The sequence below is a fragment of the Rhineura floridana genome, chromosome 6 (genome assembly GCF_030035675.1).
Source record: "Rhineura floridana isolate rRhiFlo1 chromosome 6, rRhiFlo1.hap2, whole genome shotgun sequence".
Classification (NCBI taxonomy): domain Eukaryota; kingdom Metazoa; phylum Chordata; class Lepidosauria; order Squamata; family Rhineuridae; genus Rhineura; species Rhineura floridana.
Window position 1 is genome coordinate 142,383,078 of NC_084485.1, and position 14,709 is coordinate 142,397,786.

General features: G+C 41.8%; 1 protein-coding gene across 1 annotated transcript in view; it reads right to left on the bottom strand.

Annotated features, from left to right (window-relative positions):
* CDC73 (cell division cycle 73) overlaps positions 1-14,709 on the bottom strand; it is a 187,486-nt gene that overhangs the window by 116,621 nt on the left and 56,156 nt on the right. Inside the window, exons 8-9 of the mRNA XM_061633986.1 lie at positions 8,362-8,460; positions 5,254-5,332 (exon numbers count right to left, since the gene is read on the bottom strand). Of these exons, the coding sequence (XP_061489970.1) occupies positions 5,254-5,332; positions 8,362-8,460 (178 nt within the window). The remainder of the gene's footprint in view (positions 1-5,253; positions 5,333-8,361; positions 8,461-14,709) is intronic.

The following is a 14,709-nucleotide window of genomic DNA, read 5'->3' on the forward strand; positions in this document are numbered from 1 at the left end:
AGGATAAGACATTAACTGAACTGGATTGCATTACGGAAGGGGAGTGACAGTAGAGACAGACACACTGTATTTGTTTGTTTGTTTGATTGATTGATATCCCTCCCTTCCTCCCAGCAGGAGCCCAGGGCTTCTACTGTACAGAAGACACATATGGTTTGCTAAACAGGAGCTGCATGTGTGTTATGGGTAGCTCATCTGGCATTCCAGAGCAATCTGTTTTGTGCATTATGAGGGTGTAGCATTGTTATATTACCTAACAAGGTCAGGCTGCATGGAAAATAGGCAGAATTGCTCTATATGCATTGAGAGATCATGCAATTCCATTCTTCATATTCTTATGGAAAGCTTCTTACAGTTACAATTATGAAGCAGTGAGGGCTTCCATAATCCCCTTTAAAACAATGTTATACTGGAGGAAAATGGCATGTCTTCAAGTTTTCTCAGTAGGAAATTCAGTGTGCTTATTCTGAGGCCACAAATATAAAAAGTAAAGAGATCATGGCACTGCCCCCACATGTTTTTCCACATATGTGAAATACTGCTGAATTGAATTTATAAGCACCAAATTACTAAAACAATACCAAATACAGATTTTTCCTCACATGCTTGATGCAAATAGTGCATACAAACTCAGTAGAGATTAAGAAAACAACCACAAGTATCAACAGAATATATTGCCTTCTAAAAAAACCTGAAATGTATTGTACAATCATGCCTAAGCATACCAGCCACAGCACACACACACACACCCATCAGGAAAATTGTATAAAAAGTTACATATGAAATATCTAATAATAATAATAATAATAAATTTAATTTCTGTGTCGCCTATCTGGCCGAAGCCACTCTAGGTGACGTACACCTTAAAATTCAATAAAATACAATATAATACAAAATAAAATACAATGCAGTCAACACTAATGCAGCAGTAAAATCATGTAGGGCAATTAATATACAATTATAAGACACTCACAGAAAAATTAGCCCACCCCGGATATCCCAAAGGCCTGTCCAAAGAGCCAGGTCTTTAAGGCTCGGCGAAATGTATCCAGGGAAGGGGAATGGCGAAGATCGAACGGGAGAGAGTTCCAGAGAGTGGGGGCCGCCACTGAAAATGCCCTCTCTCTAGTCCCCACCAGCCTAGCTGTTTTCGTTGGGGGGACTGAGAGAAGGCCTTGTGTGGCTGATCTAGTCGGGCGGCTTAATTGGTGGTACTGGAGGCGCTCCTTCAGGTAAACTGGGCCGAGACCGTATAGGGATTTAAAGGTTAACACCAACACCTTGAATTGGGCCCGGAAAACAACTGGAAGCCAATGTAGATGAAATAACACTGGCGTGATGTGATCGCGGTGGCGGCTGTTTGTAAGCAACCGCGCCGCCGCATTCTGCACCAGTTGTAATTTCCGGACCGTTTTCAAGGGTAACCCCATGTAGAGCGCATTGCAGTAGTCTAATCGAGAGGTGACCAGGGCGTGTACTACCAGTGGGAGCTGATGAATAGGGAGGTAGGGTTGCAGCCTCCGTATGAGGTGTAGTTGATACCAAGCTGCCCGGCTCACTGCCAGAATCTGAGCCTCCATGGACAGCTTGGAATCCAGAACAACCCCGAGGCTGCGGACCTGATCCTTCAGGGGTAGACTCACCCCATTAAGCTTCAGGTCAACAACACCCAACCTTCCCCTGTCACCCACCAGAAGCACCTCGGTCTTATCAGGACTGAGCTTCAGCCTGTTCCTTCCCATCCACCCACTCACGGATTCCAGGCACTTGGACAAGGTCTCCACAGCCAACTCTGGTGAAGATTTGAAAGAGAGGTAGAGCTGCGTGTCATCAGCATATTGGTGACACCGCAGCCCAAAGCTCCTGATGATAGCTCCCAGCAGTTTTATATAGATGTTAAATAGCATGGGAGAGAGGATAGAACCCTGTGGCACTCCACAAGTGAGGGGCCAGGGGTCTGAAACCTCATCCCCCAATGCTACCTGTTGATGCCTGTCAGAGAGAAAGGAATGGAACCACTGTAAAACAGTGCCTCCTATCCCCAATCCTTCCAGGCGATCTAATAGGATACCGTGGTCAACGGTATCAAAAGCCGCTGAGAGATCGAGGAGGACAAGAAAGGTGAATTCTCCCCTGTCTAATGCCCTCTTCATATCATCCACCAGAGCGACCAAGGCTGTTTCAGTACCATGTCCAGTCCTGAAACCCGACTGGTATGGATCCAAATAATCCGTTTCATCCAAGTGTGCTGACAACTGGCTAGCCACCACTTGTTCAATGATCTTGCCCAAAAATGGCAAATTCGAAATGGGGTGAAAGTTGTTCAAAACTTGGGAATCCAAGGAGGGCTTTTTTAGAATGGGTTTTATAATTGCCTCCTTGAGGGCCGGTGGTAGTACACCCTCCTGCAAGGATGCATTTACCACTGCCCTGATCCCTTCGCCCAATTTCTCCTTACAATTCATAAGGAACCATGATGGGCAAGGATCAGTCAGACAGGTGGTAGGCTTTACCATTGAAAGTACCTTGTCCACATCCTCAGAAGGAAGAGGCTGGAACCGATCCCACTGAACCAGATTGCAACTGGTCAACTCTGGGTCCTCTACTGCATCCACAGCGTACGGAATAGAGTTCTTCAGGTGTTCGATTTTATCAGCAAAGTGCCTTGCCAATTTGTCACAGGAAGCCTTAGAATGCTCCAGGGGCTCCTGAGCAACTGGACCGACCAGGCTTCGGACCACCTGTAACAGCTTCCTGGGACAGCACTCTGCGGATGCAATAGAGGCAGCAAAGAAATCCTTCTTTGTTGCCTTTATTGCCACCTGGTAGGCAGCTATTGCTGCTCTAACCTGTGTCCGAACATCTTCAGAGCGGGATTTCCGCCACCGGCATTCTAGTCGTCTCACCTCCTGTCTCAGACTTCGCAACCGGGGTGTATACCATGGTGCTGTCTGAGTTCTGTTCAGGGGGAGAGGACGTTTCGGAGCCACCTGGTCTAATGCCCTGGTGATTCCCTCATTCCACTCCATCACCAGGGTTTCGACCGGGCGACCTTCGGCAGGTTCCAATTCCCCCAGCGCAGTCAGGAATCCCTCCGGATCCATCAGGCGCCTGGGGCGGACCATTCTAATAGGTCCTTTACCCCTGCGGAGGGTGGCATCGAGAAGTCAAAGTTCACCAGATAGTGATCTGACCATGACACGAGGGTAAAAGAAATAGCCCCCAACTTCAGAACACTCCCCGCCACTCCCAGGACAAATACAAGGTCAAGGGCATGACCGGCTACATGGGTGGACTCAGTGTTACTAAGGTGCAGTTCCCAGGAAGCCATGGTTTCCAGGAAATCCCGAGGGGCTCCAGTGAGAGTGGTCTCAGCATGTTAGATTGTAAACAATGTGGTGCTCATAATTTTCTAACACTACAGAAATCAATTTGAAACAAAATGTTGATAAGAACAGTAATAATTCAACAAAACCTGTAATCATTCACATGAGCAAGAGTGAGACCACCTGTGTGGCATGCCAATCATTTGGAAAGAAATACTGAGTGTCTAATTTCATATTTACCCAAGCTCAGCTAGCCCCTGTGCACATCAGTACACATATTAAATTTATATGCTGCCTTTCTATTTAAAGCATCATTTCACAAGACATCATCAAGCCATAGAACATTAGATCAAAAAATAAAACTCAGCAGTGAAACACTGAGATAGCAGAAAAGGCACAGCCAATGAAAAACTGGGTCAACGTAATGCAGCCACAGTTAAGGGCCCTTAATTCTGCACTCCTACTCCACCAGCCCTTCTCCTCTGAGCATGAATTCCCTCCAGACTTTACAAGGCTTATGAATGATGATAGTAACCAGAGTTCACGCTTCACAAGTTGAAACCACAGTCTGAAGCTGGATAAAAATTCTGCAATGCCAACTCAAAATCATCTCGATCCTGATCAGTGAAGCTGGCAGCACTATGTCCTCATGGTGGGAGGCTCTGCTGGAGCTTTCCTTCCATCAGTCGAGGGCTATCCAATGGATACAACCCAGTGATCACAAGGTAGAACAACAAACTGTGGTGTCATGTGGTACACACACACACACGTGTACAAAGAAAGATTATAGTAAATGTGTGTCTGAGATATTTTATTCTTATGCCTCGGGGGAGGGGGGATAGGAGAGAGACTGCCTGACTCTTCCCAACAACAGATTAATTAATCAAGACCAGGGCCCTTTACCACCACTGGAGCTGCTCCCATTCTCTTGCTCCCACATCCTCCTCCTGTTCCTCTTCAGCATTTGTCCATCCCTTCAGTGGTTGGAGGCTCTGCATGTCCCACCGCAAGCCCTTCCGTAGCCACCGCCACCAGAAGCACTTCGGGCCCCCACGGTGCAGGAAGCTTCGCCTTGCTGACACCATATCCGCAGTAGTGACTGTGAGACAGTTTCCTGAGCCATTAAGGTTGCTTCCAAGGGGGTGGGCACCAATGTGCTACTGGCAGTGGTAGCTGCAGAAGGGTTTGCAGCAGAGCACCGGAGCTTCCAGCTGCTGAAGGGATTAACAAGCGCTGAGAAAGAGGAATGAGGGAGAGGAGGTAGCGGTGCCGCCTGGCCCCCACACCAACAAAGATGGGAGGACTGGAGTGGGCATGGTGGTGAGAGGCCCCTGGGAGCTCCTAGGCCCTCGGGCTAGTGCCCAACCTGGCCACCTGCTGGCGCTATGCCTGATGAAGACAAGCTAGGGATATAATTTATCAGCAAACTAGGCTTTTGTTTAACAGGACAGTAGGACTGAAATAATCACTTCACCTGGTTGTTCAAGTACTGACTGTCAGAGATGACTAGTTGTTCAGTGCTACCAGTAAAGACCAAGTATGAAGATGGCAGATCAGGAAACCACAACGTGTAAAAGTCAAACTATTAAAATATAGCTATTGCTATTTTTAAAAGAACTCAGTCTATGTTGACAAACAAACATGGATAAAGGAGCTAGGAAAGCCTAAGTGTTGAGATTTTAATATAATTCTAAACAAAAACTGAGTCAAATTGGTAATAGAAACAAAACTGGTTAAGATACCATTTGGTTCTTTATGGTTAACTATTTGCTATTGCATTTGTTTCTTAATGTATTACTTTTTAAAATGTATTATTTAATGTATTACCTTTTTTCAAATAAGCTTGTGATCAACATTTTGCAAATGGATTTTTTTGTTATCATGCACTGCCTTTTGTAAATGAAAATGTTAATACAAGTTAACTTACCTTCCTTTCCTTTAAACCTTTCCTGATCATATCTGTTGTAGGCAGCAGGAATAGGTTGCTTGTTACGTAAAGTGGGGTCCTGAAATAAAAAAATATATAGTCAGTTTTGTAGCATGTTAATGTTTGTCATATTTTACACTTTGACTTTGTATAGTAGTAAATGCCAAACAATAATGCAAATGAGAGAATTTACTTTGGGTAAAGCCAGTGGTGGCTTTGCCTTACAGCCTTTCCCAACCAGTGTGCCTCCAGATGTTGTTGGACCACAACTCCCATCAGCCTCAGCCAGCATTGCCAATGGTCAGGAAGATGGGAGTTGTGGTCCAACAACATCTGGAGGCACACTGGTTGGGAAAGGCTGCCTTAGAAGAACTTGTGCCCCATTGTCCCCATATTGTACCACCTGGCTGCCACTGATGTTAAGCCCTGGTCACCTTGTTCGATCCAGATAATCAAGCTCTCTCCTAACTAGGTGACACAGACAAGACAGAACAGCAAGGAAACAATCTTGAGGGTAACGGAAGAGCAGAAATATGCCAGAGAGATAGCGACAGCAGAGGCAAAATTAGAATGCCATCCAAAAAGAGTGGCACTTAAGAGTGACCTCTGTAACAAAGCCACTATGTTACTGGGATTAATAGAATTTAGCAGGAAACAGTATTCCAGGAAACCTTGCTATTAGAATCTAAACAGATTTACAATTAGACATAATTTTGGAATTAGATTAGATATAATGTTTGTCTAATTTACCACAAGTATGAGAATACTGGTTCAAACTCTTCCTACATTTACTGCTGTTTTTGAAATTATTTTGCTACTTGGAATTTTAAGAAAAGTGGACTTCCGGGAAGGGTGACTTAGCCTGTGCCTGCTTTTGAGACGGGCTCCTGCCTCAAAAGAAGCTTATTCAGATATATCAGTCAGTTTTTTCTTTTTTTTTTGACTGATTAAACTTCTCCCGGGTAGGGAGAAACGAAGAGATTAACCTCAAAGCCTATTTTTGTTGGGACGACCAGATCTCATTAATTTATGGGACGAGGTCCAGCCGACGAAGGTGGGACGGATTTTCAACAGCAAGCTCTATCTGTTAAAGCGAACGTTCATCTTATCTTCTAAGAGAGAACGCACTAACAGGCAAGCACCCTTCTTTCTATATTTTTCTTTTACTTGACTTAAATTGTTGCTGTTTAAAAGAGATTTGCCAGATTGATCAGTTTTTGACATCTCACTGGGGAGCCATAACTTCTCTCTGCTACGCACTAATTAATAGCTTATCTCTGTTTTTGTTGCAAAAAGCCGTCCTGGATTTGCATTCTAAAGATATACACAGAAGAGGGATTTCTATTCCAGATTTTTATTTTGAAAAATATTATACTGTTTTGAGACTACTCTCTTTTTGGTCTATTTTATTTTGACGAATCTGTTTCTTGACGATTGCCATTAATTGTTTCGATCCTGGGAACTGCATTTTGTTTACTTAACTATTGGAGAGATAAGGCTGTCTGCTCTGTTTATACTGTGATGTCACCAAGTTTGGAGTATTAACCCAATTGTTGCTGAAATAAGAAGTGGTTTTCCTATATTTTTCTTTTAAAATGGCAATTAAGAAAGTGGCTGAAAATCTGGAAATAACTATGTTTCAGAAAATAATGGATGAGATTGAGATAACGAAAATTGAATTGAGTAAAATGAAGCAGGAGATTAAAGATATAAGGGTCCCTGTGAGAGAGGTGACCCTGGAAGGGGTCCCTGTGAGAGAGGAGACCCCGGAGATTGGAACAGGGGTCCCTGTGAGAGAGGAGACCCTGGAGACTGGAATAGGGGTCCCTGTGAGAGAGGAGATCCCGGAGATTGGAACCAACGTGGAACAGGAACAAGATTTGGAGTCTATGGACTTTAGAAATAAAATCTATTGTTTGGAACTCAATGTTATCTCTGAAGAAATGAATGAAGATTCTAGAGATAAAGTTATCAATGGCATGGATAATCTTCTGGACTGGAATGATGTGATGGAGCCCAATATAGAGAAAATCTATGGAATTAACTGCAGCCATGTGACAATGGAAAAACTTTTAAGAGATGACCCAGTGTATTTTGAAAAAAAGAACAGAGATATGATTTTACAGCAGTATTTCAGCAACCTATTCAGAATGGATGGCAAGAAAATATTTGGGATAGAGGTAATCCCCATCAGACTCTTACTATATGACTATGGCTTTGACAGCAAGATTATTATGGAATACTGATAATGGAAGATTGGATATTGAAATTACTGGACTTAACAAGACTACTGAAGATGGAAGATGGAAAATGGAACTAATAGAGATAATAGAACAATGGCTACTGAAATTATTGAACCTAACAGATTCTGATGTGATGGATTAATTGAAATGTTTATTTTGACTATGGTTATGACAATAAGATTATCATAATTAGTAATGAGATGGATTAATCGATATGCTTATCTGGAAAAAAAATTGATAGATATATTTCTTAAAGAATTGAAACCTCTCTTTGACTTTTTGTGGAAAGAATAAAGTAATGTTTATGAGATTTGATGATTAAGTAAGATAACTACTGGAGGAAAGTGATTTTATAATATGACTTAAGAGACAGGATTGTTATATATTATAGACTTATAACTGATTTGATCTTTGACAAATGGGAAGTCAATATTTTACTCTTTATTTTTTTTTTTTTCTTTTTTTCTTTTTGTTTAACTATTTTTGATTTTGTTTTTTGTCTTTGAATGTTTTATGATTTTGTCTTGTATGTTTTATGAAAATCTGAATAAAAATTATTGAAAAAAAAAAAAAAAAGAAAAAAAAAAAAAAGGAATTTTAAGAAAAGTAGGTAAAGTAACAAATTTGCCAGTCCTATCAAAACTAGAAAGCTGTCTATTTGAGAAAACATGCCTATAGCATTTCTTCCAGAGTATAAGTATTTGCATAACTTAATTCTGTAATATATACATTCAAACTCTATCACCATGATAAAATACATGGAAAGCAATGTTCATGATATCTGTTTCACAGTTAAAGCACTCAGTACCAGAAGCTTGTTTCTTTTTAATTAAACCCAAATCCCCTACCGAGGAATTAATCTTACCACCGGTGCAGTATTTGGTGCTGGTCTTTGTTCAGGTGCACGCCCTTCTTCTCTAGCTTTGACAGACTGAAGAATTGCAAAAATGTTCTTGGCAAAGTTCTAGAATACAAGAGATTCAGAGTTATACTGTTTTATCTGCTAACCAATGGCTTCTGAAGCAGTGTACAACAGAAACGTGTGGTGTATAAATTTAAATCTATAGTCTCTGAGCACTACAAAGTATAGTGAGAAGCTACAATTGAGAAATGCATCTAACAAAACCAATGATTTTTTTTCTGCTACTCTTCTGTCTCTTACCATTTGCACATTTTCAGTAATTTTCTAGCAAATTTCCAGAACTTAAGAGATAATAAGTAGCATGTGAAACAGCTTTTAATGAAATTACACACATGGAATGTCACACATTTCCAGTTTGTTTTTGTGCACAAATTTACTAAAAGAGAGACTTCAAAGCTTAGAAAATCTAATACAAAGTAGTTAGTGATAGTCTCCTCTTAACTCTTGATAGCATCTTCCTTTTTTCAGCTTGTACATGTGGATGAAAAAGCAGATGCAAAGTTCAGTTAGTGAACCTTATAGTACATGACCTTTGCCTCCCTGGGTTCCTTTGGGAAGAAGCATGGGATGTAAATTTAATAAATGAAGTGTGCATGAAAATGAGTGCTAACAAACACACACAAGCTCACTGCAGTGATGTTTTTCTTCATGTAATGAGAATACTTTTTATAAACTCCACCCAATGCCCAACATCATCTTCCTGTATATTGACTGTAACACACTGGTATTTGACAACCATCATTTATTTAATTGATATAGAGATTTCTGTCCTACACTTCTAGTGCCTCTGCATGAAAGAAAATAATTGGGGCATGCTTATATCAAAGTTGTATCACTAAATAAATTGCCACAAATGTATGTTCCGTGGTTATGTTTCTTTCTTGGTAAGTATATATGCTCAGAACACATTGCCAGCACCTAAGAGACTACTGACAACTACTGAACAATTCTGCCACCCTGAAATAACATCTAGACATGAATCCTAGTTATTTAGATACAGTAGGGCCCCACTCACACAGCAAGTTAGGTTCAAGACCCCCGCCAAAAAGCAAAAACCGCCAAAAAGCAGATCAGCTGTAGCACAGGGGCCTGGAACCTAATCATTCCCTTCTCCGGCGCACACAGATCTAGCACAGGAGTCTGATCGCACCAGAAGAGGAGATCAGCTGTAGCACTCTACAGCTGATCTTCCCCTCCTCCGGTGCGATCAGATCGAGCGCGGGAGTCTGATCATGCCAGAAGAGGAGATCAGCTGCAGCTCTCTACAGCTGATCTTCCCCTCCTCCGGTGCGATCAGATCGAGCGCGGGAGTCTGATCATGCCAGAAGAGGAGATCAGCTGTAGCTCTCTACAGCTGATCTTCCCCTCCTCCGGTGCGATCAGATCGAGCGCGGGAGTCTGATCATGCCAGAAGAGAAGATCAGCTGTAGCTCTCTACAGCTGATCTTCCCTTCCTCTGGCGAGATCAGCTGGAGAGTGGGAAGCTCCAGTCCCCCCTCCAGCTGATCCCCCCGCTAGCGCCGTATTAGCGGAACGCTGAAAAGTGGGGCACCGAGAAGCGAGGCCTTACTGTATATGAAAATGGATTCAGATAATTTTTGTATTCCAAACAATAGAAAGTGAGTGATACGCACCCACAATTGTAAATGGAAGTTTAAAACCATACCACAACCATCTTTACACTTGGGACTGGTTTAGACTGCAGATTAGGATATACTATTACATTTCTGAACCTCTGCTTTCTCTGATACTGCAGAGGATTACTACTACAGACACTACTGCTTCATTGTGGGGAATGGAGAGGGGGGGAGATGCAGGCAGGCAGGCAGGCAGGCAGGCAGGCAGGCAGGCAGGCAGGCAGGCAGGCAGGCAGGCCCTGAGCAGCGGCTTTATTCGACTGCGAGCCATACACATACAGCAAGTGTTTAAACTTGCAGCTCAATACAGGTCTGACTTACAGAGCTGGTTCACAAGGGTTGTACAACTTTTGTATGTAATCATCTATTCCTTAAAATTACTCAAATTAGATATGTTTATATGGGAAGGGATAAACCTACGCCAAAAGGCTATTTACTAATGCTGATTTAGCTTGCTTCTCCCGTATCTGTTTTGCTTGTGTAGGGTCTTTGCAGCTTTCTGCTTTAGTTTTTGTTTTGATTTTGAAGACAGAAAGACACAAAATTGCACACACTGAAAGAAGCAGGCCAACCACACAAACCTCCTACTATAAGATGGGTATAACCACAGCAGACTCAACACATGAAAAAGTGCATGTCTACTGTTATGACTAGAATTAATATGTACTTAGAGATTTTAAGTGTAAATGTTCTATAATGTAACTATATCCTGACTATCTGGGGTCTCACGAGGAGGGCAGACAATATAGTAGGCCAACACTTATGGCCAAATAATTGGTGCCCTTGGACTCGAAAAGCCCCACAGTGCTACTCACAAAGCTGAATGGAGGGTAAGCAATACATGAAAAAAAAATAATTGGTGATATCCAACTTCAGAAACAAGTTACTTTGATCCATTGATTTCAGTGGGTCTACTCCAAATATGACTAATGTTGAATAACACCTTAAAATATATAAAAAGGTGCCTAGACAAGTTTGATCAAAAGAATTGCCTAGAATCATACTAATAGTAGTAGGAAAATGTAATTCATCTAAAATAATGGAGTGTGACAAGCTGGATTGGTTAAAGTGGTGCTAGACAGTAAAATCAGTTGCTGAATCTGTTTAGAGTAACAAGTATAACCTAATTAATAAAGCATACTTTTGAAACTTATATCCCGCTTTTCTTCCAAAAGATGAAAGTGGATTACAGCTCAAGAGGTGCACAAATGTGTAATAAGCAAGAACAAAAATATACGAAACATTCAAAATGAGAAAGTCACTCTTATGTTCCCATATTAAAAGGTGCTCAATGTGAGCTAACATAAGTAAACTACATTAGGCTGTTTAAAAGCAGCATGTAATGCTAATAGTCATTTTTAAAAGGGCACATATTCTACCAATTTACATCAACCCTCAAGATGCACTTCATACTGAATGATATATGTACACAACAGATGTCCTCCATTACAGATAATTCTAAGTAATAATGAATATAATCAGAAGCAGAGCTTCCTAAAAACATTTATAATGCAAAATGGTTCTCTCCTATTTAGTATGGAAACATGAAAGCATTACAAATAGATACATACTATAAAGATCCAAGTGTGCTGTGTACATAGTAATGTACTTTACATGCCACATTTATATTTGATTTAAAACTACACAAGAGTAACCCAGGGCCACTTGCTGTGGTAGCTACATTAAAAAAGAAAAAAAAAATCTCATTTAAGTTAGATCTGGAAAATTAATTATCCTCAGAATCTGCTTAAATTCATGGCAAAGGAATGAAATGACAGTTTCTAAAACAAAACCTGTACCTCATTTAATAGGCTCTAAATGAACTAGACACAATGTTTGTATGGATGGGTCAGCAGAGATATAATGATAGCTTCCTGCTAACTGAAGTTAACAAACAAAGAACCAGCCTTGGGAATACACACTCCTGGAGTAGCTTTCCTCTTCTACTTATCATGATTAAACCTTTTTTTCCCTCTCTCCAACATTAACTGCAGAGGAGCTAATCGGATTCCTTTAAGCCAGATTCAAAAATCATCCTGGTTAAAAGGGTACCCTGGGCGTTCATGCCCTTGTAATATGTAGGCTAGACCAGTAATTGCTAACCTGGGGGCTGTGAACAGTAAAGAAATGAATTATTTATTATTTTTAAAGTCTTCATTCCCTGGACACTGGCTGCTCCCCACTACTGCTGCAGACAACACCTCCAAATGAGAGGGGAGGACTTTTGCTGAAGTGGCGAAGTGTCTTTCAGGTGCGCCGAGGGCAGGCATCTGCCTATAAAACAACTGGCAGATGCCAAAGGAGACTGAGGGTGGAGCTACCAGGAAGAAGAGGGGATTACTATCGCCAACTCCTGTCTCCTCACACTGCCGCCACTGCTGCTGCCACTGCTGCTGCCCTTACTCAGAACAAGAGCAAAGGGCTTCTTGTGAAGCAAAAAGAAGCAAGGCCGCAAGGAAAGGCTGCTTTCCCCCTTCCTTCCTGGAGCTAGCCAGCCTACCTGCCTTTTTTGGCTCCTGCTTCGCTGCCACCTCCTTTCAAAAATTATTCTTATTTGCAAGGCCACCCAGATGGAGCCAAGGAGCAGCGAGGAAGCTCAGAGCTTGCTCACCACCATCTCTGAGGCTAAGTGTGTATGCCAGCATCCCCCTTTCTTCCGCCTACACTCTGCCCTCCCTATCTCTCTCTCCAAGATGCTGTGGCAGTTAAGGGCTTCCCCCTGCCACTTGCCCAAACGCATGCACTGCAGATGATTGCAGGAGGGGCAGGTGTGTTTGTGTGCGTTCGTGCACTCATCTGTCTTTTGCTCCACTCTCATTCCCCAAGTGCACACTAACCAAGTCATCAGTTCTGATGAACATCCCAAGGCCTATATTTGGAGATGTGATTTTGCCACGCACCATTTTTTCAATTAACAGAGACTAAAATTACAATTAGTGGGGGGTGGTCATGTAATTTTTTGAGCTTACAAGGGGGGTCCCATACTTATAAAGTTGGGAACCACTGGGCTAGACTATATTAATGTAGTCTATATGGGGCTGCCATTGAGAAATGGTCAGAACCTTCATTTGGTTTAAAATGCAGCAGTTAGATGTTTGTGCTGGGATCATATCACTCCTGTGTTACTTCAGTTACATTTGTGACCAATTCACTTCCAGGCTCATTTCAAGTTGTAGGTCTTAACCATTAAGGCCCCAAATGGTCAGGAATCAGGATATCTCACAGATCGCCTGCTTCCGTATAAATCTGCCCAGGCACTCTCCTTAGCAATTAAAACTCTGTTGACAGTCCTCTTTATTTTTTATTATTTATTTATTTATTAACTTTATTCATTGCCCATCTGGCTGGTTTACCAGCCACTCTGGGCGACTAATAACATAAAAACATATAATTCACATTAAAACCGTAAAATTCCAACAATAACACTAAAACCTAACCCGCCCCAAAAGCCTGCCTGAAGAGCCGGGTTTTCAAGGTCCGGTGGAAGCTCATCATGGAGGGGGCATGGCGGATGTCATTTGGGAGGGAGTTCTTGATGCTTGAAGTTCAGCAGGTGAGGTCCAGAACAGGACTTTTTTGACTATAGCACTTAGATAGCAGAATGCCCTCTTCTGTACTTACTGCTTGCTTTTTAGTGAGCAGCAAGTTTTGTCTGCTTTTTAAGTACATTTGGCCTGTCTTAATTACTTTACTTCTCTCTCTCTCTCTCTCTCTCTGTCTCACTCTCTCTCTGCCATTTTTAAAGTTTGTTTTCTACCTTTGTGAGCCTCTTTGGACATTCTACATCAGAAAGTTGGAATATAAATGTTTTAATAAATACATAAATCCACTGTGGGATGGAAAATAAATGTTTGATCATTCAGACCATGGTATTCCCGATTTCTATGTATGGATGTGAAAGTTGGACAGTGAAAAAAGCTGATAAGAGAAAAATCTACTCATTTGAAATGTGGTGTTGGAGGAGAGCTTTGCGGATACCATGGACTGCAAAAAAGACAAATAATTGGGTGTTAGAACATATTAAACCAGAACTATCACTAGAAGCTAAAATGATGAAACTGAGATTATCATATTTTGGACACATCATGAGAAGACATGATTCATTAGAAAAGATAATAATGCTAGGAAAAACAGAAGGGAGTAGAAAAAGAAGAAGGCCAAACAAGAGATGGATTGATTCCATAAAAGAAGCCATAGAACTGAACTTACAAGATCTGAACAAAGTGGTTCATGACAGATGCTCTTGGAGGTCGCTGATTCATAGGGTCGCCATAAGTCATAGTCGACTTGAAGGTAGATAACAACAACAACAAACTGAGCAGAGCAGAGGGATTTGCCTCAGCTGGTCCAGAGGATATATGAGCGAGTCAGCTCTCAGACAGCAAGTGAACAGGGACAGTTAATAGGATTTTGGCAGTGAAGTTTGGCAAGGGAGGTCCCTACCAAAAAAAACCTGTTGTAGCATGCATCATATGCCAGTGGGACTCTCCTGGCATATTCTCTTGAAGGAGGACAGGATAAACCACAGACTGTTCCAACACAAGTAAAAAGAAAGAAACAAAAGGTAATAGAAACTATGGACAGAAAGGACACTCCAGTGATGGTGACCTGCAAGATGTGTGCAGCGTTTGTTTTCTTGCCTGAGGACAACAAG